This window comes from Rhinopithecus roxellana, chromosome 8 (genome assembly GCF_007565055.1).
Source record: "Rhinopithecus roxellana isolate Shanxi Qingling chromosome 8, ASM756505v1, whole genome shotgun sequence".
NCBI classification, from domain to species: Eukaryota; Metazoa; Chordata; class Mammalia; order Primates; family Cercopithecidae; genus Rhinopithecus; species Rhinopithecus roxellana.
The window spans coordinates 31,160,316-31,177,048 of NC_044556.1; the positions used below are offsets into that span (position 1 = coordinate 31,160,316).

Below are 16,733 nucleotides of genomic sequence, written 5' to 3' on the forward strand. Positions count from 1 at the left end.
GGATTAAGAAAATGTGGCACATATATACACCATGGACTACTATGCAGCCATAAAAAAGGATGAGTTCATGTCCTTTGTAGGGACATGGATGCAGCTGGGAACCATCATTCTCAGCCAACTATTGCAAGAACAGAAAACCAAACACTGCATGTTCTCACTCATAGGTGGGAACTGAACCATGAGACCACTTGTACACAGGAAGGGGAACATCACACACTGGGGCCTGTCGTGGGGAGGGGAGAGTGGGGAGGGATAGCATTAGGAGATATACCTAATGTAAATGATGAGTTAATGGGTGCAGCAAACCAACATGGCACACGTATACATATGTAACAAACCTGCACATTGTGCACATGTACCCTAGAACTTAAAGTATAATAAAAAATAATTTAAAAAAAAAAAAAGCATGATATGGCTAGGCATGGTGGCTCACACCTGTAATCCCATAACTTTGGGAGACCAAGGTGAGAAGATTGCTTGAGACCAGGAGTTTGAGACCAGCCTGGGTAACAGCAAGACCCCATCTCTACAAAAAATAAAAAATATTAGCCAGGCATGGTGGTATATGCCTTTAGTCCTAGTTACTAGGAAGGCTGAGGCAAAAGAATTGCTTGAGCCCAGGATTTTGAGGCTGCAATGAGCTATGATCACTGCATCCCAGCCTTGACCACAGAGTGAGACCCTGTCTCCAAAAATAATAAAAATGAGTAAAGGCCTGAAGACAGTAACCGTATGATATATGAATGAATACTGTAGAGCGAATGAACAGGAAGTACAAAGGCTGTCAGTTCAAGGAACAGTCAGGAGCCCTTGTGGCTGAAGTAGAGTGAGCATGGAGGAAGAAGAGGTGACCAGAGAGGTAGTGGATGTGGGGGAAGGGGAGACCAAGGAGGCTTCTAGGCCACTGTGATAACTGGCTTTCCCCTTAAGTGAGACAGGAAGTCACTGGGAGACTTCTGAGATAGACGACAGGTAATTATTAACTATAAAAGCTGGAAGGAGCCTCTTAAGGTCTTGTTTTTTTGTTTGTTTGGTTTGGTTTTTTTTTTTTTTTGAGACGGTGTCTTACTCTGTCACCCAGGCTGGAGTGCAATGGCACAATCTTGGTTCACTGCAACCTCCACCCCTTGGAATCAAGCAATTCTCCTGCCTCAGCCTCCCAAGTAGCTGGGATTACAGGTGCGCACCACATAATGCCTGGCTAATTTTTTTGTATTTTTGGTAGAGATGGGGTTTTGCCATGTTGGCCAGACTAGTCCTGAACTGCAGACCTCAAGTGATCCGCCTGCCTTGGCCTCCCAAAGTGCTGGGATTACAGGCGTGAGCCACCGCACCTGGTCCATCTTAAGGTTTTCTAGATACATGCAGATGTGTTTATTTTTGTATGAACTCTATGAGAAGGGATTCTATAATTTCCCAGATTCTATTATGTTCATAACTATTTCAAAGGTTTAACAGCTGCAACTTAAACATTTCAAATGACCATACAAATTCTTCCCTCAAACAGGAATGGAAATGTCCCTTTAAAAGACTGATAATGGTGAAACACTTCTCACCATTCTACAGGTAAAAAGTATAGTCTAGCCAGCCAATGACACCGAAGATTTGGGGAAGCAATGTTTTTGATCCCTGGCCCCAGCCCACTCTTCCATCCAGCTAATCCTTTAGGGCCCTATGGCGCCTTCCCTAGAGCTCCGGGCCTTCAGTGATGCCTCCTCTCTGATCTCTTCAAAGATAGAAATTTCTGTCATGCTCACATGCTGGCTTCCTATGAAGGTTCGTATGAATCACCATCTGTTCTAACAAACTACTGTTAAATTGTATTTTCCATGAAAGATAAATCTAATGTTACTTCTTCTGAGGAAGCTGAACTAACTTTTGACCAGAAAGGGGAGAGAGAGAGTGACTATATCACTCATGATATAATTAAGGGTGAAGGGTAAGAGTAAAAACAATCAGAACTCTTCCAGAAGCATTTAGAACCAGTAATGAAGGGACAGCAGAATAAAAGAGTTGCTGACTTACACCGGGTACCACCGTGGGATGCTCTCGTGCCTCTGCGTCTGGTACATCAAATGCCCGGAGCACTTCAGGGCTCTTGTTGCCAGTCTGAAATCTCAAGTCAACGTCTCTCTCTCTCAAAGTCTCTCTTCTACCCTCATACGTTTTAGCATAAGGGCCTTGCTCAATGGGGCCAGTCTGGCCCCTATAATAGAACTCTGCATCACCTGCCCCACCATCAGGTCTATAATCAATTTCCTCCTGCCGTCTTCTATCCCGTGGCCAAAGTGCCTGGGGAGGTTCTCTCTCAGGACCGCCTATATGTCTCAGCACATGAACTGATTTGCCAGCACCATAGCAGAAACTCTGTAAGGAAAAGAAATACATTTTCCTGAGGACTTAATGGCTAACTTACAAAAAAGTTATTTCATTCAGAGTGCTAACAAAATTATGTAATTTAACTTACTTGTGGCATTTATAAACATAAACATGTTAATTTGACTTTTTTTCATTAGAGACCTCTTCTTTAGATTAATAGAAGGCCAAAGTGGCCAATAAAACTTAATAAATCACTGAGTATTCAGTAGACATTTTAATCAGCTAGACACATTTTGATTGAACTATAACAATGGCAGGCTGAAGCCTAGGTATTTAAATTAGAAGTTTCTAGTCTGATAATTATTCATGTTTCTAGATTCATGCCCATCATACAAGGTAAATGCTGAAAATATTTAAAGTTGTATATCATTATGTAAACAAAATCTCCTGTACCTTTACTTTTTACAAATACAAACTAGGCTTAAGTTACAGCTAAAATTCAACAGGTTTTGATTCACATTCCATGGGAAAAAGTAGGCAGCAGTTCCTGACAGTGTGGCTCAGAGACCCCTGGGGGGAAACCTGAGACTTTCAGGGGATCTATGAGATCAAAACTTTTCATAATACAAAGACATTATTATTTGTCTTTTTCACTCCCCCCTCCTGAGTGTGCAATGGAACATTCCAGACACTAGAGTGACAGCCTCACTCGGACTCAGGAGATGCCTGCCTGCGTGTACAGTACTCGTATGTTTTAAATTTGTTTTAACTCCTAATATGTAAATATCAATAAATATAATCACCTTAAGTAAGAGCTGTTTGTGGGCTTCAATTTTTAAGACTGCAAAGAGGTCCTGAGAACAGAAACTTTGAAAATTTCTATACTACTTTTTCAAACACTACTATTTGAAGACAGAAGCAGCCAAAGTCAAAGAGCATAACTTTCCTTAGGGAGCACATGAAACAAAAACAGATGGTGAAGACTCTGCTGATAATTTCAGTTTCCAAGACTATACTACGGCTATAGAACTAATGTCACCTAACAAAAAAATACCCGCCAACCACATAATCCTGTAATCACAAGCCAAAAAACAAAACCAAAAAAGAAACGATTTCAAAGTGAATAGAGATAGTGAATCTTGTATCCTTAGGGAAGAGAATTTCCCTCGGCACATCTAAGTTTTTGGTTTTATGCAACAACCACTTTACTTGGGTAATAGCTAAAAAATCGATAACAAAAAACACTGAATAGACCATGGATGAATGACGAGTAATATTTCTTCTTAATGTCTGCTCCTGGATCCCCAAACTCTTTCTCAGCATACCCACGTTCTTCCACATCCCTTTCTGGTTCTGTGTCAAACTCAATGCTCTTCCCTTCTCACTGCTGCAAAAACTCAGACTAGAAATAAGAAGGCCCCCTTTCTCAAGGAGACAGTAATCAACTTCCTATTTCCTGTGTATTAATTCACCAAAGTTAAAGGACAAATTTAAAAAGAGGTTATTATTCTAAATCACTGCTACGACATACGCAATCAAACTAGAGAACTACTTTCTTGATTAGAAAAATATACAAGTAAGTATAATATATCTGTATCATTTAGAGGGGCGGAGGGGAGGAAAAAAATCTGTATCACTTAAAAATCACCTTCTCATTAAGCATGACTTAGCCTGATTTACAACATCAAAGAAGCCCAGTAAGGTTCAGCATTGCCTTTTTTTCTGTAAATCTTGCTAAATATTGACAGTGCTAATACTAACCAGTATTAATATATTAACACTAAGATTTAATATAAATCTTGCTAAATACTGACAGTGCTTTTATATATATATATATATATATATATATATATATATATTTTTTTTTTTTTTTTTTTTTTTTTTTTGAGACAGAGTCTTGCACTGTCACCCAGGCTGGAATGCAGTGGTGTGATCTCCACTCACTGCAAGCTCCACCTGCTGGGTTCACGCCATTCTCCTGCCTCAGTCTCCCAAGTAGTTGGAACTACAGACGCCCGCCACCATGCCCGACTAATTTTTTGTATTTTTTTAATAGAGATGGGGTTTCACCGTGTTAGCCAGGATGGTCTCGATCTCCTGACCTTGTGATCCGCCTGCCTCGGTCTCCCAAAGTGCTGGTATTCCAGGCGTGAGCCACCGCGCCTGGCCCGACAGTGCTAATATATTAATACTAACCAGGATGGCTAATGCCATAATTATCAGCACTGGAAGATGAAGCAGCGCTGGAATTTCCTTCATGAGTGCTTTAATGAATTCCCCAGTTCCTTTTCCAATGTGCTTCAATGGCTCCGTTACAAATGTGGTGAATGTAACTGCAAGTGCCTAAAACAAGAGAGAAAAGCAACTTAATTTTCTCCTCACAGGGCTAAGGTACAGAATGAATCAAAATTCATTGTGCACTGAGGCTGAAAGCATGTTACATGAATTAAAATGCTGTTGTGCCATTTTTAATGTGAAAAATCACTGTGCAGTAGTATTTTTTGTTGGACAAAGGCTTATTTGCAAAATGACTCAAACACGAAATTTCTTTAAAATACAAGGGATTTCTGACTGACTTTAAGTAATTTTTACAAAATACATGCGATACCTTTGTTGGTGGGACCAACCAAATAGGGTTGACTAGTAAGAGCTCATAGTATTTTTGGCATGGGTCATCCTTATAGGTCCATGAACTTCTAAACCATTCTGTTTAGAGAAACAGACAAAACACTGATCATTTCTTTTAATGTTGCATTTCATTCCCAAACAAGACACTACTTTGGTTTTGACCCCCTGACCACCCACCAATCAGTTTTAAATTATCTTGTTTTAAGTAGACTCCCTGTAATGCTGATTTTTTAATTTTTCATCTTATGTCCAAAATCATGTTTTAAAAATCCATTCAAATTATACATGTTTCATGCAGATAAAAAACTGTATTTTATAAAAATGTCTAAAAGGTAAACACTTTAAAAGCAATGCTTCACTAACACAAATGAGTACAGGTAAAATGGGAAGTCAAAATAAGACTGGTGGATTGTATCAAAGTCAATATCCTGACTCCGACATTGTACTATTAAAGCTGTGCAAGGTGTTACCATTGGAGGAAAATGGGGAAAGGGTACACCGGCCCTCTCTGTAGTATTTCTTACTACGTGAATCCACAATTACCTCCGTAAATTTTTTATTTAAAAAGTCAGTTCTTTATGGAGTTTACAAAATAAAGTAGAATATTAGTTCTAATTTTTCCAAATCAGGCTTATATGCATTGGCAAACTAGCCCGAGCTAGAGGCTGCATTTCACTGTCCACTGAAGCCAGGAAGCAAGGCTGAATTGGTTTAGTTCCCACAACTTTTTAAGAAACATTTATTTTGGAACCCATCTGCAGAATTCTGTATCAGTCATGGACTTGCATTTATAAAATGCCTTAGAACATTATTAAACCATCCCCATTGCTAGATATACACAACCAAAGGTAGTGAACATTCATGAGAATGTTTATAAAATGTGAAAGAATTAAAAAACTAATCTTTCCCAGAGTTAAAAAAAAGTAAAGCTACAACATAAAATTTCACAAGTCAATATAAGGCCATTAAATTTAAGATGGATATTAATTCATATATACACTCATTCACTTGTTTAATAAACTTCTATTGAGAATATGCCAGACACTGTGCAAAGGACGAGATGAACAAAAGCGAGCATAGGATCTTCACACAGTCTTATGAAGGAAGACAGATAATATCAGAGCTAACATATATACAACTTCTATTCCTTCCCTGTGACTTTAGATGAGCGTAAAAAGTCACTGGTTTTAAACCTCAAATGCTTCTTGCATGTTCTTCTGATATTAAAGATTCAGTCATGGAAAACCTCCTCTGTTATTTTATCATTCTCTTTGTTCTATGTTCTCTCATTCTCAGAATTTCTATCAAAATAAGGACAAGTGCACAAACACCTTACCCCAGATACTTCCAGTCCAGTCCATCTTCTCAGCACACACATTGTTTAATGGCTCCATCTTGGCGACTTCAGCCTGATGCTGTGCAAAAGCTAGCTGACCAAAACCAAAAGGGAACCAGGAGAGGCCGTTACCATGAAGGTTAGGCCTACACATCCAAAAGACCTTCATTCAAAGAGTGTCTTTACCATTCATCCAAACCAGACTGTTATAAAAGTTTTAATTAAAAAAATACATATTATTACTATTTTTTCTCTTTTTTTCCTGATGGAGTCTCGCTCTGTGGCCCAGGCTGGTGTGCAGTGGCACAATCTCTACTCACTGCAACCACTACCTCCCAGGTTCAAGCGATTCTCCTGTCTCAGCTTCCCAAGTAGCTGGGATTAAAGGTGCCCGCCACCATGCCCAGCTAATTTTTGTGTTTTTAGTAGAGACGGGGTTTCATCATGTTGGCCAGGCTGGTCTCGAACTCCTGACCTCAAGTGATCCGCCCATCTCAGCCTCCCAAAGTGCTGGGATTATAGGAAAACATTATTTGTAAAGAGTAGCTATTTTCAGTTCATGGAAAAGTACAGCCTTAATGCAACAAGCAAGCATAAAGCACTAACTACAATTGCGTTCTCTGTAAGTAATTATAATGAAAAAGGAAAACTTTACTAAAAATAATGTTTTTAAAAATTAGTTCAGCCGGGCGCGGTGGCTCAAGCCTGTAATCCCAGCACTTTGGGAGGCCGAGACGGGCAGATCACGAGGTCAGGAGATCGAGACCATCCTGGCGAACACGGTGAAACCCCGTCTCTACTAAAAAATACAAAAAACTAGCCGGGCGAGGTGGCAGGCGCCTGTAGTCCCAGCTGCTCGGGAGGCTGAGGCAGGAGAATGGCGTAAAGCCGGGAGGCGGAGCTTGCAGTGAGCCGAGATCCGGCCACTGTACTCCAGCCTGGGCAGCAGAGCGAGACTCCGTCTCAAAAAAAAAAAAAAAAAAAAAAAATTAGTTCAGACGGGCATGATGGCAATGGCCTGTAGTCCCAGATACTCAGGAGGCTGAAGTAGGAGAATCGCTTGAACCAGGAGGCAGAGGTTGCAATGAGCCGAGATTTCGCTACTGCACTCCAGCCTGGGGGACAGAGTGAGACGGTCTCAAAAACAACAACAACAACAACAACTAGTTCTAGCCATATAAATTAAATGACTACTTCTCATTTTCTTTTACAGTTGATGATATCCTATTTTGCACTGGATAATTTCCAGTACGATGACCAATATACAATCATTGAAGTGACAATACTCAACAAACTTTCCTTCCACATAGAATCTGTGTTTAATTTGTAAACAATTAGTTCTAGATACTATACTACTTCAGAGCAAAAGGTTAAAGAAATGTCATAATGCTTTAACCAGATGAAGTCATTGAAGTCACTGGCTACTTGACTCACTCTGCTAGACAGATCTAAAATTTTCTTTCAATGATTATGCTATGTTGATGGGAATAGTAGTGGTCCTTTCAAATTTCTATATACAGTATGATCCCAACTTTGAAAGATAATTAAAATCTAGAAAAAACTGGGAAGAAATACCTCAAACTACTGACAGGTTTTCTCTAGGTGATAAAATCATAGGTGATTTTAAAAATTAATTTCGCCGGGCGCGGTGGCTCAAGCCTGTAATCCCAGCACTTTGGGAGGCCGAGACGGGCGGATCACGAGGTCAGGAGATCAAGACCATCCTGGCTAACATGGTGAAACCCCGTCTCTACTAAAAATACAAAAAACGAGCCGGGCGACCTGGCGGGCGCCTGTAGTCCCAGCTACTCGGGAGGCTGAGGCAGGAGAATGGCGTGAACCCGGGAGGCGGAGCTTGCAGTGAGCTGAGATCCGGCCACTGCACTCCAGCCCGGGCGACAGAGCAAGACTCCGTCTCAAAAAAAATAAATAAATAAAAATAAAAAAATAAAAATAAAAATTAATTTCTTTTTATCTGTCTTTTCTACATTCTCTGCCATGAACATAACACTTACTCAAAAAATAAGCTAATTTTTAAAAGACAGTATTCTGGTATCATTTCTAGCAAAGAATAGAATGACATACCCTAAATTACCCACATGAGAATTTTTAAATGTATCCACCTAGCTTTATTCTTTTTTTTTCTCCTTCCTTTTTTCAAGATGGACCTCACTCTGTGGCCCAGGCTGGAGTGCAGTGGCACAATCTTGGCTCACTGCAACCTTCCAGGTTCAAGCAATTCTCCTGCCTCAGCCTGCTGAGTAGCTGGGACTACAGGCACACGCCACCAAGCCCGGCTAATTTTTGTATTTTTAGTAAGGATGGGTTTTCACCATGTTGGCCAGGCTAGTCTTGAACTCCTGACCAAGTGATCTACCCACCTCAGCCTCCCAAAGTGCTGGGATTACAGGTATTAGCCACCATGCCCAACCCACCGAGCTTTATTCTGACTTACATGCCCAAATGTTAACAGTAACTGGGTTATGAAAATTAGGACTGAACTTTTTTACCCACTAACCGGTCAAGGAATCAAAAAACAGTCAGCTAAGAATTGTCCATTTGATTCCTCCCCAGCTTGGACCATCTCTAGTCACTGCCTCCAACTTATATCCAAAGCAAGATTGCTTTCAACAGATTAGTCTTCTTTCATTGTGAATAAATGTGTTAAAATTGTAAAACCCTTCATTCATGTAATACCTTATATAAATACATCCAATTCCATCCTAGACTGAACAGAAAGCTGATGATTAAAACACGTCTCAACTGAGTGTACCAGCGTACGTATGTCCACAGCTCGGTAGCCACTAAAACCACGATGCAGAGCAGACAAAGAAGTACCTTAAAACAGAGAAGCAGAAATCAGCCACCAAAAACACTCAGGGCAGCTAAAAAGAACTGGACTCAAATGCACAAAATCATTTCTACAATTTTGAGGCTTGTTCATCAATAAGGCATGAGTGACCTAGTACAGGTTCTTAATATAATTATGGTGGAGTTTGGAAAGTATTTTAAAAAGGAAACTTAATGACGTTGCCCTTGCCCTCATCCCATCTTACCATTAACACATTATATGGATCCACTCCAAAGGAATCTTCAAATCGCCACTTCCATGTTTCAAAATCATGAAACTTAAAATTAATTAAAATATCACTTAGTGCATCATCCAAGGCACCTGGTTTCCAGTCTTCTCCACTGAGAAACTTCTGTATTTCTAACAACGTTTCTCTTTTAAGGATAATCTCGGCATCATAATGCATATCGCCTTTGTTTTCATCAGGCTAAATTAAATTTACCAAAAAACAAACAATAGAGAATTTTATTACTACTTGGTGAACCATTTTAAGACAAAAGCCAATTTGGAACTAAATATTAGTTTGCAGTATTTCATATGTATAATAGCCTGGGCGAGGTGGCTCACACCTATAATCCTAGTGCTTTGACAGACCAAGGTGGGAGGACAGCTTGAAGCCAGGACTTCAAGACCAGCCTGGGCAACAAAGCGAGACCCCATCCCTACAAAAAATTCTAACAATTAGCTGTGTGCAGTGGTGTGCACCTGGCTCCTGCCTACTAGGGAGGCTGAGGTAGAAGATTGTCTGTGCCCTGGATTCAAGGCTACAGTAAGCTATAAGCACACCACTGCATTCCAGCCTGGGAGACAGAGTAAGACCCTGTCTCTTAAAAACAATAATAATAATATCCACCTATCTTCACAGGCCAACATGAAAACCAAAGATAATACAGGTGAAAAACATTTAAAAATTCTAGAACTCTGTGGAAAAAAAGATACTGTAAATTTCACTAAAATACACTTGATTCTTGCTATTCATAGTAGTTATCATCTATAAAGTCACCTCAAACACCGATTAGCAAGTACTGAACCATTACTCCTACGATAAATACAGGGTTTGGTTCGTACAAACCTCTGTCATAACATTTTATCAATTGATCAATACATAACCTTGTTTTATGTGTGTTTCTGTACATTCCTGTTTAAAGACACCTTATTTAATATACATATAGTTCATTCATTAACATTGAATACATGGACACCTGTCGTATACCTTACGCTTGACTGAAGCCTCTCTAATACACACCTTTTCTCTGTAAGTACATCATGGCCTTCTTGCACTTAGAAACACTAGACCTCAGCTCAGCACTACATCAGAGGGCTGTTTTAAACAACGAAATCATGCTGTTTAATGATTGGTCTCAAAATAAATAAAAATAATCACCACTCTCCCCTCAAAAAAGCATGAAAAAACATACCACTAAATAGATGCCCCCAAAAAAAACACTTGTTTGCAGTACGAGAGCTGAAACAAGACAACAGTTTTGGCTGCCTTGTTCCATCTCAGCTGGGAATGCACGCAACAGGCAACCCGAATTTTTTGCCACTCTTCACAGTGTCCCAGAGTAACCACAAAACACCTCGATTATTGACTTTGGGGTTACACAGACTTAATGAGGTCGATTCATAAATACGGAACCTGTGAAGAATGAGGATCAACTGTGCATCTTTATTTTATGATTCACTGCATGACTTTTCGTTTGCTGACAGTTTTCAGATAGCCTAAAATCTGTATTAGTGCAAACAAGAAAAATAAGGATTTCAAACAGCAACAAAATAATGGGTTTCCATCAAATACATATTTATAACTACCTTTGTAAGCGTGAGTTCAGCTTAGCAAAATCACTGTAAACAAATTTTGCATTAATTAGCAAGTTGATACAAATAAAATTCCTTTTTCTTTTACAAACAGTAAATACACGGCGGGGCATGGTGGCTCATGCCTGTAATCCCAGCATTTTGGGAGGCCAAGGCATGCGGATCACTTGAGGTCAGGAGTTTGAGACCAGCCTGGCCGACGTGGTCAAATACTGTCTCTAGTACAAATACAAAAATATTAGCCAGACGTGGTGGCATGCGCCTGTAATCCCAGCTACTCGGGAGGCTGAGGCTGGAAAATAGCTTGAACCCAGGAGGCAGAGGTTGCAGTGAGCCGAGATCACACCACTGCACTCCAGCCTGGGTGACAGAGTGAGACTCCATCTCAAAAAATACATATATAAAAAAGTAAATACGAAAAGAAAAGAAAAAAACAAATGCCACATATTATCACAAATCATCAGTAAGCATTTTTAAAAGCCATCATTAATATTAACATGTTTTAAAAATCAGAAACTAGGCCAGGCGCAGTGGCTCATGCCTGTAATCCCAGCACTTTGGAAGGCCGAGGCAGGCGGATCACGAGGTCAGGAGATGGAGACCATCCTGGCTAACAAGGTGAAACCCCCTCTCTACTAAAAAAAATACAAAAAATTAGCCAGGCGTGGTGGCGGGCTCTTGTAATCCTAGCTACTCAGGAGGCTGAGGCAGGAGAACGGCATGAAACCCAGGAGGTGGAGCTTGCAGTGAGCCAAGATTGTGGCACTGCACTCCAGCCTGGGCAACAGAGCAAGACTCCGTCTCAAAAAAAAAAAAAAAAAAAATCAGAAACTAAGTATTTTCAAGCATTTCCATCTTAGGTATTTTTGTTTCCATCTGTTTCCTTATCCAGGTTCTGTTCCACCCTGTACACAGCTGTTTAAGACTCAAATTACAGAGTATACATTTGAGAAAGCATCGGCTTCTACAATTCCAGAATAAGGCAGCATTGTTATTCATCCAACACTCCCTTTTCTTTTGGTCACTTCTTACTGTACCAGGAAGATGGAGCATATGGCAAGTTTTGCCAGCCTACACTGTGCTGATGCAAGGGCCTTTCATTTTCGGGGCTCTGCCTGTGACCACTTCTGGTAGGTAGGGCTAACGGCCAGATCAAGACCAAAGGCTGGTCTCTGACTCTCTAAATCAATTCTGGTGGCATACACAATAGGGAAAAAAAAGTCTATGGGCTTTTAAATGAGCTTTCTAAATGTTATAAGTTACTAAATTACACGTTTTCTTGATGTTTTCACTTTGGTAAGTGAATTAAAACTAAATTAATGCATTAAGTCTGGGAAGTTTTCACTTCCCAAAGTGAAAACAGTGACTTCTTAAAAATAGAAATTTTGGCTGGGTGCAGTGGCTCACATCTATAATCCCAGCACTTTGGGAGGTCAAGGCAAGCGGATCACCTGAGGTCAAGAGTTCAAGACCAGCCTGGCCAACATGGCAAAACCTCATCTCTACTAAAAATACAAAAATTAGCCAGGCATGGTGGCAGGTGCCTGTAATCCAGCTAGTCAGGAGGCTGAGTCAGGGAGAATTGTTTGAACCTGGGAGGCAGAGGTTGCAGTGAGCCAAGATTGCACCACAGCACTCCAGCCTGGACAACAGAGCGAGACTCTGTCTCAAAAAAAAAAAGGAAATTTTAACAATAATTATAAACAATATGTCTATAAAGCAGCACTCACCACAGTAAGCAACAAGGAGAAAAACTACATAAAATACATTTTTCTTTTTCTCAGCATATACTGAGAGAAAACAAGGAGTAGGGTCAGGACAGAATTATCACCCCACCTCCTCACCTCCATTAACTGGTGAAGCAGAGCACAGAGCTGAGTAAGTAAATCCATACAAACTAAAGGAGAAAGAGCGGTCTGCACTGCTCATCTTCCACCAGACCACTGCAAAGGAGTACAGGAGTGCCTTTAATCCTGTATGAATAGCTTCTGGTTAAAGAGTCAGTCAGGTGGTCTCTGTTAAAAAGCATCATGATGCTTTCACTTCTTTGTATTATTTGAAATTAATGAATAAAAATATCCACTATTCTGATTAGTATCACACCATCAAATACTCACAAGTCCAAGCTTTCCAGCTTCAATTAAAATCTTATTTAAGTATCTCCTAAAAACAGGATTGCTTTGACTTTCATAGTCTTCCCTCTTTTTCTTTTCGCACTCATCAATCTGTAACCATAAAATCATTCAACATTAGTTAGAGTCAAAGCATAATGTAAGGGTTAAGTTTCTAGCCTAGTGCTGCCATTGAAATCAAGGTAAGGAGCTAGTTGTTTTGATCAAGCTTGCATTTTATCAGCTATAATACATTACAGTGCAGAGCTGGCCTGCCTCCCCATGTTCTCTTTGCAAAGGGCAAGTAGGCAACAAACAAGGAGCCCAGATCCAGTACTTAGCCCTAACCTGGCAGTTTTTCTGCTGACTTTCAACAACTTTAAAGCTAAAGATCATGAGTCCAGGAGGCAGAGATCCACAAGCAGAGCATCTGGACCAATCTGCCTCTTTCTAATTCCAGAGCAACAATTTAACAAGCGAAAGAAGGAAGGAAGGGCAGGAGGGAAGAGCAGAATAAATACACAGAGACAAAGGGACAGAGAAACAGAGACAAGATGAAGCCAGAAGATGAAATGAAAGACACAACAGAATATTTCTTCACTGTGCATATGGCTTTTGGCCTTTCATTCATGATTTCATCAGCAATTAATCATCCCATGCTGTATGGAATGCTCAGGAAGGCAGGAACGGCAGCTTCTCCAGGGTACCATCCACATGGCAGATCTTCAGCACACAATTCTACACCGGAGGAGACTTCCTACAAACTTAGCTCTGCCACCACCAACCCAGGAGGCAAGTCGCTGAGGGTAGTGCATATTTTTCAAACATTAAAATAACTTTGTGATCATCAACTTGTATTTTTTAACCGAGTGTGGACCACGAGTTCAGCACTGAAATGCACGCCAGTGGATAAACACGACAATAACTGAGCAGCACACCGACTTAAAATAAGAAGCACACAGAGCAGAGGAGGACACAGAAGGACGCAGCAGTTTCCTTTGCTCTCAGGCAAGGTTTGTAAAACCGGTTTATTTTCTAAACCTTAAAGAAACAACTTAGGAAAAAAAAAAAAGAAAGGATTCGAGACTCCATTTTACCAATCATGTTTCTTACAACGTTTAAACCAGTCATAAACAATGGAATAAAAAAATTCTGTGAAAAGGTATTTCTGCATTTTTGCTGTGCAACCAAACTTTTGTGTAGCTCACTATACAGTAATAATACACAAAGTGAAGCAATTTTTTTTCCTTTTCTTTTTCTTGTGGCTTCCTCAAATCATGGGAGTGAAGCAAATTTTATACAAGCGCATTTTCTCAAGCACTCAGGTGAGACAATATTCGCATTTAGTAAGAATCACAAGCAAGTGGGTATAGACCTTATTGGGCTCTACATGGATCTCAATGAACAAACTCTCCCAGTCTCTCAAGCTGGAACTCATTCACTCTTTAGCAATTCCCTATCCCTTAACACCGCCCCCCTTCCCTACGCCACCAACATTTACCTATTCTACCTCATAAAAGTTTAATACCTGCCTCTTATCTTCAACCCATCACTGCCTCATTTCAGACCTTCAGCATTGCTGGAGTTCTGTAGCCTCCACTGATCTCACTGACAACACCCCCTCTTCCCCACCCCACCCCACCCCCCATCTCCATTCCAGGGCTTACCTCCTTACCTCCACACTGCTACCAGTTCACCCTGCCTACACAGCCAACTGAGGGTGGCTCCCACACCAAATAACGACTCCATTCACATCCCTTGACTTATTTATTTTTGTGTAAACTCTTCTTTAGCTACATTTTTTAAGATGACTGGATAAATGAAGGAATGAATACTATTACACACTAAACTATAATAATCCTTAAGAGTAACTCTTATGCTTAGAAGCTGGTAATAGACACATTTCTTCATTTGCTACATTTGAGAGTTTACTATGCCTCAGCACTGTGGTAGGTGATAGAGAATTAAGATGAATGAAATGTATTCCTTGCACCAAGAAGTCTGCAGTCTGGTAAAAAAATACTTACAACACAGAGATGTCAATGTTATTACAGGAAAATACAAGGTACTATTAGAAAAACCAAAGCTACAATAGCTAATGAGAAACCAAGGTTAGAGTATCCAAAGAAAAATTTGACCTATAAAAATCATAGGGTACACGGAAACACTAGAAACACAAATATATCAGCAGAGAGCGATTTAACATAATATAAAAATATAAAATGTATGAATGAAAAAAACTAACCTTATAAGTTAAAGAATCAAGTTTGTGATAACATTCTGATATTTCATCAGCATATGACAAGTCAGGACTGACATCCTTTTCCCCTGAAACACCATATTTTGCCTAAAACAGAGTATAGGAACATTTTATTTCTTTATAGTTTAGTTAGAAAAACAGCCTTTGGGTAATGAAGACTAAGATTCTGACTTCATCATTTCATGACTCTGCATGTTATATTCTTAAATTATACTGAACCACAAAAAAAGTTTCAAATGTACACATTAAGAACTAAAATCATATTATTTTGCTACTTCAAGGGCTTTACATTCAAATTCAATACCAGCTAGGTTTGAAATAATTTTAGATTAACAGTGTCAGGAAAATATTCTGCATAATTATGCTAATCATGGATCCATGACCCTCATAGCTCTGTGAAAAACAACAGAGCTAGACTATTTCCATCATGGGACTGAGAAGGTCTTACACACACATGCACATATTTTTTAATACCTGCGATTTTCTCATTGTTCCTGAAGCAGCATCATAGTTAAGCATGTCTGTGGGGTCTATCCAGTCATCATCATGAGCATAACCAGCTACCAGCAACAGACATTCACAAAAGAGCCAAGAACACAGCATCCTGTATAAGGCAAAAACAATTTTTAATATATATAACAAAATAGAATTATTTTTTAAATAAATTGGGTTTTGGGTTTTATTATTATTATTATTTTAGAGACAGAGTCTTGCTCCGTTGCCCAGGCAGGAGTGCAGTGATACAATCATAGCTAACTGCATCTTCCAACTCCTGGGCTCAAGGGATCCTCCTGGCTAGCTGGGACTACAGGTGTGTGCCACCACAGCTGGCTAATTTTTTTTTAATTTTTAGTAGAAACAGGGTCTGTGTTATCCAGGCTGGTCTCAAACCCCTGGCCTCAAGTGATCCTCCCACCCTGCTAGGATTATAGGCATGAGCCATTGTACCCAGCCAGATTGTTTTGTAATGAAAATACTTCCTTCTAGAGTTAACACTTTCTGAATAGTAACTAAGGAAGAAGGTACATTAATAATAAATTGGTGTTCATATATAAAAAACATGCATGTATGCATAATATGCTCACTGAAATAAGAAAACAGGTATTTTTCCATATGGCCCAGCAATTCCATTCCTAGGTATATACTCAAGAGAAATGAAAATGTACGTCCACACAAAAATTTGTACATGAATGTTTATAGCCACATTTTTCATAACAGCCAAAAGGTGGGAAAAACCCAAATTTCCATCAACAGGGCCAGGTGTGGTGGCTCACGCCTGTCTTCCCAGCACTTTGGGCGGGTGGATTGCTTGAGCTAAGGAGCTCAAGACCAGGCTAGGCAACGAAAAAAATAACCAGAAAATTAGCCAGGTGTGGTAGTGCAAGCCTGTGGTCCCAGCCTCTTGGGAGG

At 39.9% G+C, this 16,733-nt stretch overlaps 1 protein-coding gene across 4 annotated transcripts in view; it reads right to left on the reverse strand.

Moving 5' to 3' along the window:
• CLCC1 (chloride channel CLIC like 1) overlaps positions 1–16,733 on the reverse strand; it is a 34,771-nt gene that overhangs the window by 7,464 nt on the left and 10,574 nt on the right. For all 4 annotated transcript variants that reach the window (XR_004058797.1, XM_030936065.1, XM_010372905.2 and 1 more), the window contains exons 2-10: positions 15,798–15,927; positions 15,309–15,410; positions 13,070–13,177; positions 9,340–9,561; positions 8,981–9,121; positions 6,284–6,377; positions 4,928–5,025; positions 4,516–4,662; positions 2,026–2,367 (exon numbers count right to left, since the gene is read on the reverse strand). Coding sequence is in view for 3 of the 4 variants with exons in the window: in XM_030936065.1 (XP_030791925.1) it covers positions 2,026–2,367; positions 4,516–4,662; positions 4,928–5,025; positions 6,284–6,377; positions 8,981–9,121; positions 9,340–9,561; positions 13,070–13,177; positions 15,309–15,410; positions 15,798–15,926 (1,383 nt within the window). In the remaining variant the exon portion in view is untranslated. The remainder of the gene's footprint in view (positions 1–2,025; positions 2,368–4,515; positions 4,663–4,927; positions 5,026–6,283; positions 6,378–8,980; positions 9,122–9,339; positions 9,562–13,069; positions 13,178–15,308; positions 15,411–15,797; positions 15,928–16,733) is intronic.